General features: G+C 49.8%; 3 protein-coding genes across 3 annotated transcripts; 2 read left to right on the top strand and 1 right to left on the bottom strand.

Moving 5' to 3' along the window:
* Window positions 1-3,007: 3,007 nt before the first annotated feature.
* KD926_004904 (FAD-binding oxidoreductase) lies at window positions 3,008-4,657 on the top strand (the record flags this gene model as incomplete). The annotated part of the gene is made up of 3 exons (XM_053098237.1): window positions 3,008-3,167; window positions 3,238-3,644; window positions 3,713-4,657. The coding sequence occupies 3 exons, from the start codon at window positions 3,008-3,010 to the stop codon at window positions 4,655-4,657; spliced, it is 1,512 nt and encodes a 503-aa protein (XP_052957820.1).
* A 687-nt stretch (window positions 4,658-5,344) lies between these two features.
* On the bottom strand, window positions 5,345-5,969 carry KD926_004903 (uncharacterized protein; the record flags this gene model as incomplete). The annotated part of the gene is made up of 4 exons (XM_053098236.1): window positions 5,345-5,436; window positions 5,504-5,658; window positions 5,761-5,850; window positions 5,911-5,969. The coding sequence occupies 4 exons, from the start codon at window positions 5,967-5,969 to the stop codon at window positions 5,345-5,347; spliced, it is 396 nt and encodes a 131-aa protein (XP_052957819.1).
* A 3,028-nt stretch (window positions 5,970-8,997) lies between these two features.
* KD926_004902 (uncharacterized protein) lies at window positions 8,998-11,829 on the top strand (the record flags this gene model as incomplete). Its single annotated transcript, XM_053098235.1, has 1 exon — window positions 8,998-11,829. The coding sequence occupies one exon, from the start codon at window positions 8,998-9,000 to the stop codon at window positions 11,827-11,829; it is 2,832 nt and encodes a 943-aa protein (XP_052957818.1).
* Between the last annotated feature and the right edge of the window lie 321 nt (window positions 11,830-12,150).

The raw sequence follows: 12,150 nt of genomic DNA, 5'->3' as shown, positions 1-12,150 counted from the left end.
TCACTGGGCGAGGGACTCTGTTTCGGTGGCAAAATGTGTGAATTTGAAACATTGCTGGTCGGAGTCACTCCTGAAGAGGTCCTCGGACTAGGGATAGCCAACTATATTGGATTCCAATACACATAATATAGACAGAAGAGTATGGAAGGGCTGATGAGAGCGACAACTAAGCGCACAGAGCGTGAAGACTTGAGGTTGGAAACCGATAACATGAGTGGCAAGTAGGGATTCGCATCAACGTAAGAGGGAGCCCTCTAGCAGGAGATCTGCCTCTTCTTTCAAGCGGCCATATGTCTCAGAGTGTCCAATTGCGAGAGCAATACTAGGCCATATTCCTTTATCTGGGACAATGAAACAACCGGCATTTTGAAACTAAAACCTTGGCATATGCTGATAATAAAGGAAGGAAGATTGTAGGCAAAGTACCTCCCTGAAAAGCGGCCACTAAATCCTAGCAAGGTAACTCCGCCGCAAGAACGTAATTATTTGCGGTCGATATATCCTTGGAATTTCATGCCGCTTTGCTAATCATGAAACCAACTCACGACGCTCCCGTGTATCCATGTTGGCATCTCCACGTGAAGAGTATCAGTGAAAGAATTATAACAGTGGCTTTTGGTGTTCCTGTCAGAGATTGCACTTAATATTATCAACAGATATATCGGTTCCCTATTCGCTCAAATAGCGCATCGAGAGAGTCGTAGAATCCTGTCTCCTTTGCCTGACTGATCGGAAGGTGGTATTGACCCCAGCCCTTGGTCATAAGGTCGTGTTCGATTTGTGTGAGAAGATCCATGGTGTGCAGTGGGCTCGAAAAGCAGATATGGAAAAGATTTATGCTGGTCTTCGGCGATTTTAGTAGTAAATAGCAACTAGGGAGCAGGAGGTAATCAAAATCGAGACAAAGCAAAGACGTTGATAAAGTTCGAACAGGACCGAGGGTGATGGTAGAAAAAGACGTGAAGAAAGATGCGAGGAAAAGAGTTAAGTAATAGTTGCGTCGTTGTTGCGTCAGGCCTCTCATATATGTATACCCATGGAAGAAGGTATGCTAAAATCGCGTTTGCTAGTAATTATATATACAAATGTAAAGAGATACAAATGACCTGAATTCTGCATCTTTAAAAGAAAGGACTTTCTAAACGCGGATTAGAATGGGATTAAATACTTAGGTTGGACTGCCAACTGTATGGCCTCGCTTGCCTGGCATGGCTTGGTGTACATTTGACCTACTCCGTAGTCAACGGTCTTCGATGTCTTTCATCGATTGAAGAAGGGCTTGGTTAGGAACAGAGACTACATCAAACTTAATGCTGACATACTTCATTTCATCCTCACGTCTAGTGGGGGAAAAAAAAAAGGGTTCTCACCATGCGATATGAAACAAATCCAGCGACCTTGTAATACGTTAAGGACGGTTTCATTCTGGATATCATCAGTGATCTCAGTGATAACAGCCGATGTTAATTCAGAGAGATTGCATTAGAAGTGGTTTTACATATGAGGAAGCTATGTAGCATTAAATAATGTAAAGCGCCGAAGAGGCCGGTTAATGTACTGAGAATCGACATGCTCTATCCACGCACCTAAAGAAATTGCAACACCAAATGGAATTAGATTTTATGGCATATTTTTGGATTAGGAATTCTTGTTGTTCCACCTGCATTAGGTTAGATACATGTCATAGCACTCTAGCCACCATATGAGCCAGCAAATCGACCAGCGAAAGGATATTCCTATAGTTAATCACCCCCACCCCATAGGCTCAGAACCCAAGGTCTTCAAAGGAGAGCATAGAACAGCATACAATCGCGAAAGCTCGCTAGATTGCATGTACCCGGACTACTACTAAGAGATATGTGTATCAAATTTCCCTACTAAAATATACCTATCTTTGAATTAAACCTACTATCAAGAAGAAATACATACATACATACATGTAGAAATTCATCTCCCAGCCACAGAAAACAAAAACATAAACTAATCAAAATACCGACCCCACGCTTATTATTACCCCATTCATCGCCGTTGAGCCAACGGCCCGTGCTGCATTTAGACCGGAGGATCGGCGACGGCGCTATTTCTGGCATAGAATACGATGGAAATACGATGCTCAGGGATTGGTTGAGATATATGAGCGTTGAAGTACCCCGAGGTTCGATTTTCGCTTTAATTTCTTACTTTTCTATATTATAGTCTATACCTAGGCTCCGGGTAGAGACATGTGCTTCTTGGGTCGGTTGGTGGTGTTTTTATTGTATATTTCGAGTATACCTGTTTGTATACTTCTCAAGTAGATTACTACTTATGACCTGCGATAAAGGGAGGCTGACATGTTTGACAGGCACATTTCGAGTAAAAATACTCGCTGTCTGGCCTTTGTCCCTTAAATGAATTGTCCTGATTATTGAACATTGACACCAGTTCCCATGGTCCTGAGAAAGTGGGCACTCACTTCCTCGGATTCGGGAAGATCATCATCATTATCCACCCACTCACCTGCGGAGAAGGTACATACTAAAATGAACAGCCCTATTTTTGAGAAGCCCGTCGTGAAACCCCCAACGGTAATTATTATTGACCAGGGTCAGTGCGGGGTCAATTATAGCTCTGTGAGTAAATCAATGACTCAATAAGATGAACGGATAATTCCCGACTCCATCAAGTCCCGTCAGGGGTTGGTTGTCGATCCCTAGGTAGGTTCTCCGTGCCGGATTTTGTGACATGCCCTCTTCTGGTAACCAACCCGGGTATCCTGGTTAGTAGTAGAGGATCGCATAAGGCTGATCATTCCATTCCGAGAATGGATCGATGCGAGTTCTTGGGTTTTCTCATGTGAACTGCTTGGAACTGTTTCGGGGGACCCTAGGGGTTGGGATTTATATACTAGGTTCTTACCCCCTTAGTGCTCATGATGTAGCTGCGTACTATCTAGGGGAGGTTATTATTCAACTTATTGTGCGTATGATAACATTTCTAAAATCATAAGTCCCCAACAAAAGCAAACATGTGGCGAGATTACTTATTCGCATTGGCTGCTCTGCCCATGACAGCCATGTGCGCGAAAGAAGGACAAACCGCCAAAGAAGCCTGCACCAATTTGAATGAGAAACACTCCGACATCACCTATGGTGGTCTGCATCCGAAATATATCAATGCGAATACAGGTGAGCGAGTCCCTGTTTCTATTCTATTGCAATAAAGAAAACACAAGACTGACATGCTCGTTATTCATAGAATACTATACATCCAGCGCGTGGCTCGGACCCGCCTGTGTCTTCGAACCAACAACCAACGCCCAGCTCAGCGATGCAGTGCAGATCCTCAAGAACCTGAGCACCCCGTTTGCGATCCGAGGAGGCGGACACATGCCGATTGCCGATGCCGCGAATATTAATTCGTCAGGCGTGCTGATCTCCAGCTTCGGGTTGAACCAGCTGAAGCTGTCTGAAGATCAGTCCACGGTCAACGTCGGACCGGGAAATCGATGGACGAACATCTATGATTATCTTGAGCCGTATGGTCTGACCGTTGTCGGGGGTCGATTGGGTCATGTTGGCGTTCCGGGATATGTTCTCGGTGGTGGGGTGTCGTTCTTTAGTAACGAGTATGGATGGGCGTCTGCGAATGTTGCTAGTTTCACGGTATGTTTTGCACACAGTCTAAGTTATTCGCGAAAATAAAGAAAAGAAGGAAGGGCTAACTGAAACAGTGCGTTCTCGCCTCGGGCAAAATTATCAAAGCCACCCCGGACAACGAATATTCGGACCTCTTCTGGGCTCTACGAGGCGGGTCCAGTTCCTTCGCACTGGTCACGAACTTCGAGCTCAAGACGATCAAAGCCCCAGGGGTGATGGTCGGGCAGGCATCGTACGGCTCCGACGTCGCCGAAGAATTCATCTCGGCCGTGCACGACTTCACCATGTCAGCGCACAAAGACCCCAAAGCAGCCTCGATCCCACTCGTCGAGTATATCCCTGCGCTCGGAAAACCAAGCTACAACGCGATGTTGTTTTACAACGGCAAGAATGAGACCCCTGGCGCGCTGAGCAGTTTCCTAGAGAACCCAGACATGAAGCCGTCGTCGAACAGCTTCAAGTATCGCTCGATGAGCCAGTGGTCGAAGGAGTTGGATCCAGCGATGGGATTGATTAAGGGAAGTAAGCAGCGATTCTATGTGTTGAATATCCACGCCAAGGATAAGAAGGCGATCAAGATCGTTCATGATACCTATCTGGCGGTCGCGAAGGAGAGCATCCCCAGTGGAGTCCTGGTCGCTGCGCTGGCCTTCCCCGCCGTCACGGAGAAGTACATCACCGCGTCGCGGGTGAATGGTGGCGATCCGCAGAGTCTGGATCTTGCCGGTGCGCCGTATATCTGGGTGGAAGAGAGCATTACGTCGTTGGCGACGGTCAAGGACGAGGATGTCGATGCGTTCTATGAGAAGGCGAATGCGGAGATTATGAAGAATCTGGACGCCGCGGGGATCGAAATGGCGAAGTTCATTTATCTCAATGATGCCAATCCGTCGCAGAAGATTTTCGATACTTTTGACCCCGAGAATGTTCAGCGGTTGAAGAAGATTCGGGCCAAGTATGATCCTGCGAGAGTGTTTACAGATCTGATGCCGGGTGGATTCAAGGTCGAGCGGGACTAATGGGAGTATGAGATCAGAGGGGCAGCGATGGGATTTGTAGATACCTCCGTGGATAATGTGGAATAAGTTATGAATATCAATATCAATATGGCAATGGGAAAATTTCAAATATAACCGATAAAATGTGCCCTTTCTTCAGAGTCTCAGAGGGAGACACCGTGTGCGACAGAAATGTCTGAGGCTAAAAATAGAGGGCGAATCCGGGTCATCCACTGATGCCCTACTAACCCACCTCTAATTTAACGCCTCCCTTCCAGATGAACATCCAAATAATGAGCGGAAATAACAAACTCAAACAGAACAAGTCTCGTGAAATAGCCAGAATATATTATGCGACAATAAAGCAGAATATCTCTGGGCCCGTGGACTCGTTGCATGGCACATAGATACATGGATTCGGCCAAGTGCACTAAGCAATGCGACGGGCGCCAGGAATGCAAGACAGCGAGCGAGTCTCGATCTCATACTGCAGAGATGAAGCCCGGTATTGCCCGACCGGTGATCGACGCGGCGCTGAGGAACAATGATAAAGGAACAGAAGAAAAACACAACCAAATGCTCCAGACGTCCCCGCCTTGTAAGAAGAGTGAAGTCAAACCCATCCAAACCCCAGTCTTGACCTAAATGTATTGATTCTGATTTCCGTGATAGTGGTTGTGGCTGCCAGCTCCGGCCGGTGCCACCAAGTCACGCATTGCCTCGGTAGCCTCGTAGCCGTTCATCGCCGCTGGAATATTGGCCTGCCGTATCCGTTGGGGACGTCGCTGCCGACGTGGAACCTGGAGTGAAACAAACCGACGTTAGAGACCGTGTTCCTTCAGAGCTCCAGGTGTATCGAGGTCTTACCTGAATGGTATCCTTGGTTGTTGTGGGTCGCATTGTTCTGCGAGGCGGTTCCATCATAGGGAGCCGACTCCCGCGCTTTCAGGCGCTCTTCAGCTGCCCGGATCTTGGCCTGGAGTTCTTCCAACTCCCGATTCTGGATCAACATCTGCTGTCTCCTGAAGGGTGAACCGCGTTAGCGACATTCTCGGGTGTAGTGTTGAAGCTCGGTCGGGAGGGGGGTCAAAATGTGGGGAGGCCGTTGCAAGAGGGAAACTCACTTGTCTTCGAGACTTTGCGAAAGGTTATCAACACCCGGATCCAAGGAAAATGCGCTGTCTAGCACCGATGAGAAAGCCTGTGCCATGGTCCTGCCATGTCTTGGTCAACGCCAACATTCGACGGGTGGAGGGAGCGCATAGAGCGCGAACGGGAGTACGAACGACTGAGGGCGACCACTAGGTTTCCAGCCTTGCTCTGCATCCGACATCTTGACGGTTGATTCTAGGCTAGTTTGAATGAAGATTGGAGATGAACTGAGTGTGGTAAGGCTGTAAAAAGGGGGGGGGGGTGACAGGAAAACGGGCAGAAGAGTATGGAAAGGCAAAAGAAAAGCGGGAGAACACGCTTTTCTGGAAGGAAGATAGGAGAAGAAGCAAGCACGCGCGCCAGGAACACAAGGGTGGGTATAGATATGACGAGGTGGAGCTATGCGGTTGGTATTGTAGGAGGGAAGATCAGAGAGTCGAGGGACAAAATTGCCGAAGAGGGTGAGATTAAAGTATATTGATGAGGGGAGGACCAGGACCAGCTGAAGAAAGAGATGACGATGTATAAAGGGAACAGAAGCAGCAGAAGAAGGGGGTTTGGGGATCGATGGGAGCGATCGCTAGAGCTGGGAGTGGGAGTCGGAATGATCGAAACGCTTGTCGCACTAGTAAGTTAAGTATGGGCCGGGAGGAGGGAGGGAACCACTTTTTTAGTAGCAGGAAGCGCTGGAGCTGGTCCTTAAGAGGGATTAAAGCCCAGACGAGGATGAGTCGATGACAGACAGGGGCACCGCACGGCCGGAGGGGAACTCAGGAGTATAGGGATTGGGGATTCACGCGAAGTCCGGAGTATTTCGACGTGATCCTAAAGATAGCGGTGATAATAATAATAATAATACCACAAATAATGATAATAAATGAAAAAAGACATGTAAATAATAAGAATAGTAAGAATAGTAAAAGTCGCGCAGGCCAGTGTCTAAACTTCCTTGGGCTATTCAATAGTCACTACCCACCCTGTCGGATACTCCATAACAGGTGCAAAAGGAGGAAAATCCAAATCAATTAGAAGGATCATAAACAAAGCGCCATTTTCCGGGTGTCCACCGCGTCAGAAGGGATTCGTATTTAAATATTTAAATAGGAAAAGGAAAGGGAAAAAAGAAAAGTCGATGACGCGCATCGACCACTCTACGGCGTACGACGAAAGTCAGACATTCCAGGCTAAAAGTATATTAAATGAGGGGAGGCAAAACCCATGACGATGATTCTTTTCTGACACGCCTTTCTAGCTTCAGGAGGCTGAAGAAAGCCGCGACACCCAACCACGGATTTGGCGGAGAGCGCGAAACCGAGCGAGACAGAGCTTTGAACAAAGAAAGGGGCTGCCCCTGACACGGTGGGGTTCGAGGGTAAGGGTATTGTAAAAAAAAAAAAAAAGAATTAAATAAAAATAAAACCTCGCCACTAGTTTGCTGCCGTGGATAGGGGATAGGGATGTTCAGTAGGCGAGCAAATCATGATCGTGATAAAATGAAGTGCACTTGGCCAAACACGCATCTGGAATTACCAGGAGGATGGGATTTGACCAGGTACATACTCAGTATGCAACACACTCTCGTGCCATGGAATGCAAATCTTTGCCTTGATCCCGAGAGTTCCGTGTGAATCCGGGATATGGATGTGCATTCCTGGGGATAAGTATGGCCATCTGTACCTGTCTACATTCTGACAGGAGCTGTATCTATTAGGCTACTGTACAATCAAGTCTCTTGGAAATCCCGGGGATCATGGAGCGTTCCAAGAACCTCAACTCCATAGTCCGTACGGAATACATCTTCAATTTCCCCTAGATTAGCGGGCAGTAGTACGCCCTAGATATCATGAATCATGATTAGACTATTTGGATTACCTAGACGGAGTAGTTAGAAGTGATGGGATTGGACTATCTAACAAAGTAGTCAGTAGTTACATTTACAAGTAGCTCACTACTTCCGTACGGTGTACAGTATATACGCCGTGGAAAGGGGTATATCAAGCCATCTCACGGGCTCATCTCTTGTGCAGTTTAATCTCCGCAGTCCGCACACTCTTCCAGAATAGGACATCATTTCTGATAGATCACTGGATTTTCCAACTTGAAACCGTTTATTTTTGTTCGGTCAAATCTCCCGTTCCGCGATGGACGAAGCTTTCTACCTAGTTTCTACCCTCTGACAGGCTTTGAAAACCCCAGTTTTCAATCGGAAACTGTCAACGCTCGGTAACGGCACAAGGTGATTGCGTACATAGTACTCGTAGATGGCAGGCTCAGTTGACTCGATTCCCAATGAGGACTGTAAGGAAAGAGTGGCGCACAGAAGCCAGCGTTACTTTAATTAGGGTAATTAAAAGAGTACATCTTCATCTCATTAGATTGTGAATTGTATTGGATGTCCACATAGGGCCTAGGGCCCGCAGTCAATTTTTAATTTTTAGCTTGGCGAAATTTGCGTCGTGATTCCATTACGAAGTAAGGACACAGTACCTTACTTTCTAGTTTCTACACTGTACATAGTGTACTAACTGCCGAATAGCTTCCCAAGAACTCACTGGAGCACATCGGCTGTCACCCTGACCAGGGAAAAAACCTCTGACTGAAGGGTTGCGTCAAGCTGCTTCCAGAAGGTTGCTCGGCAACCGCCCTATCGTCATTGTGCATGACCGGCGGGGCTGGACAGGGAGGAGTGTATGGTATGGTCACGTAATTATCCTTAGTCAGAGGTCCGTTTGGGCGGCTGGGGAGAGCGAAAGGACAGACTGCGAATATTGCCAGGTCGCGCTCGTCCGTCCATCCATCCATCCCCCCATCCCAGTTGCTGCTGCCTCACCATCGGCCTGTCCTCTTTCCATCCCTCGTTTTATCGCTTCCATCGTCCCTCAGAAACATTCTACCTTCCCAGCATCTCCGGATGATTTTTTCCTAATTTTTGCTGGCATTTTGTACTGATTGTTCCCCAATTTTTATTTCCCTGTCTCCCTCGTGACACGGTCGCGTTCCTACTCCTGACTTTTTTTCCCCTTCTTTTTTTTTTCCTGCGCTTATGGTCTGACTGGTCCCCCTACTCACCCCGGGACTAGGCAGCGCTATCGATCGGTTTCATCGATTGACCGACCGACCTTGGCGGGCCGACCACTGTACCACCCATCACCGTGGCCCCCATCCCCAGATCTACCTCCCCCAGTGGCCGAGTACACGGGCAATGGGGGATGCCTCCTCTGTCGGCTTACACGCCTTTTGAATCCCTCCTCTTTTTCCAGTCCCTGGCCGCCTTGGACGCCCGACCCGCTAATTTTGTCTCCATCTCCAACGGTCTCTGCAACAATCGATTCGTGCGCGAAAATGTCGCCTTCGACGCCGGGCGACTCGCCCCGGATGCTTTGGAGGATTTGTACTCTACACTGACCCGCGATGGCACGGATGCCGTCGCGAACATCTCCCACGGGCCGAACGGACGGCATGACGAAAGCCCTACCGCTCACAATTCAAAGAAGCGCAAGATCTCCAGTCCTAAGCCGGACGCGTTGACGGAGAAGGGAATCATAGGCCAGGCCGGTATCGTCCCCGAAATTGTGTCTCATTTATATGCGCGATATCGAGATCTCGTCACGAAGGAAATTAGAAACGAGGAGAGAAAATACAATGAAATTCGAAATGAACTTGAACGCCTCAAGGAGGAGCGTGAAGCCGTCCCAGAGCCAGCTCCGACGCCTGCGACCGTCCAGAAACCCACGTCGGAGACCCCGGCGACGCAATATTCTGCGCCAGACCCGATGGATGTAGATACCCAGAACGAGATATCCACCCAGCAACCACGCCCGGATGTCGCTGGGAGCTCTGTTGCACCGAAGCCGAGCCCAGAGATCAAGCAACCGCCGTCGGAGCCGCCGCGCAAGGAGGTAGAGGCTCCCAAGCAACCGACACCGATCACGCCGCGACCAACCGCACCGCAAAAACAGCAGAAGCAACTGCAACCGATGCCGGCGCCCTCACCAGCACCCTCTGTCAAGCAGCCGCCGAAGGAGCCTCCCACAAAGACACCTTCACAGCCGTTACCCTTGAAACCCAACCAACCGCAACCTCTCCTACAGCCTCAGCCTGTTCCCCAGACCCCTTCTGCGCACCCATTCCAGACACAGCCTCCGAATGGGCAACACTCAGTATCTCAGCCGCCTAGTTTGGCTCCCCGCGACATACCCACGCCCAAGGGATCGACGGACAAGGTGCCCCCTCCGCCGCAAATTCCTTCACAACCTCCACGGGAGCCTCCTGTCGGTGTAGTGCAAGCTCCTTCAGCGACGGCCGTGCAGCCGTCACCGATCGCAAAGCCCCCGGGTCCTTCCCCGGGTCCGACAAGAACGCCACAAACGGTCAAGGCAACTGGACAGGAAGCCTCTTCGACTCCGGCGCCAAAGACGAGTCAACCTCCTCCTTTACAACCTACTATTCAACAATGGTCATTGGATCAGTCCCCTCAAACATCGCAGGTCCCGTCGTACCAAAAAATCGAACCTATGGGTCAGCCTCCCGCTGGAAAGCCGTTACCATCCCCTTCATCACAACAAACACCGAAACCCCAACCTAAAAAGGTTGAACCTAAGAAGGCCCCTAAAGCTGCGCAAGCCGCAAGCGTCCCGTCGACCCCATTACCTGTGTCTGCAGTCCCCAAGCCGCTAGGACCGAGTGGTCTCGGCGCAGGTTATGAAACTCCGGTCACAGCAGCTCATGCTCTATTACAATCGCAGCCACGGTCATCTCTCCCCCGGCTCTCCATTGATACGTCAGGGTCGGTTACGCCGTGGAAGAAGACTCCTCGCCTAACCCTTCCGCATTCCCCTCGATCGCCGGATCGACCCCGACCCGAAGATGTCAGCCCGATCAGCGAGAAAGCTCCCTCTCTGATGGGGTCTCGGGAAGCCACCCCAGAAGAACCCGATCCCCCGCGACGCAAGCGTCGTGCTGAAGCCAAGGGTTCCTCTCGTGGTAGAGAACCCAGTCCACCGGCTAGCGAGGCAGACCACAAAGCCGGTCCGAGAAGCAAATCAGACAAGTCCACGTTCGCAGTGAACAAGCGACGCGATCAAAGCACGGCTTCCTCGAGGAGCCGAGGGCGATCGGTTTTATCGCGCGAAGACGAGCCCGTGGTCGATCCTCCCGGAAAGATCAAACGTGAAATGCCCACTACTCCGGCGGGTGTGCCGGACGTGGCTGAAACGGAACACCGTGCCTCAGGGAGTCGTAAAAGCGTCACTGCCGTGGCTTCGGAAGAGCAACGTCCTGGTCGGGGCAGGCCGAAACGGAAACGCCCTCCTAGTGAATCATTTGACACCGAACCTCCTCAACCCGAGATCACCCAACTCAGCCGCCTTGATCCCAACCAGTCGACACCATTTGTTGTTGCTGCACGCAACTTCCCCAAAACTGGCCAAGCGATCATGAACAACGTGACGACCCACAAACACGCGTCTGTCTTCAGCAAGCCGTTGACGGAACGTGATGCCCCGGGATATCGCGACCTCATCTATCGCCCGCAAGATCTGAAAAGCATCAAATCCTCCATCACGCAAGGCAGCAAAGCGCTCGTTGCCGCGACCGAAGCGGCCAACACGCCCGTAGCCGATGGCGAATCCCCCATCCCGTCCGGCACCCCGTCGAAGAACTCCGTCCTCATGCTGCAGAAAAGCGAAGACGTCATTCCGCCCAAGGGCATTGTCAATTCCGCACAGCTCGAGAAAGAACTCATCCGCATGTTCTCCAACGCCACCATGTTCAACCCCATTCCCCAGCGTGGCTTTGGCCCTGCGTTCCCTATGATCGCTGACGGCGAATCGGGGGAAAGTACCATCGTCCCTGAACCCGACGAGGGGGGCATCATCAAGGCCACGCATGAAATGTTCGAGGATGTGGAGAAGGCGGTCACCGGGTGGCGCCAGGCGGAACGTACTTCTGACGAGTTGGCGAGTAAGAGTATCTTGTCGCTGAGGAGAGGGAGTGCGAGTGATATGAACACGGACAGTGCGGATGAAGTTAAGGGATCATGACCATGACCTTTGTTTGTGTGGGAGGTTACTTTGACGAATTAGGATCAATCAATCAATGTATGTATTAATAAATAGTGTTACTCTTTTTGTACGTTGTTCTGGAATCAATCCGTGTGTTGATGGATGTTCCGGATATGGAGAAATATTCAATTTTCTGGTTTGCACACTTTTGCACCTACGGAGTTCTGATAACTATCTATGTAGAATAGATCACCTCACATTTAATAAATCAATACCAACGAAGAGTATCCAATTCCAATTCATTTCATAATGCAGTTCCGTAATGCAGACCGTCGCACTTAAGATCGTTAGATAATGCGG

Source organism: Aspergillus affinis, assembly GCF_023601865.1.
Source record: "Aspergillus affinis strain CMG 70 chromosome Unknown NODE_23_length_327850_cov_86_924445, whole genome shotgun sequence".
Lineage (NCBI taxonomy): Eukaryota > Fungi > Ascomycota > Eurotiomycetes > Eurotiales > Aspergillaceae > Aspergillus > Aspergillus affinis.
Note: the sequence above shows the minus strand (reverse complement) of the source record. Positions and strands in the feature narration are given on the sequence as shown.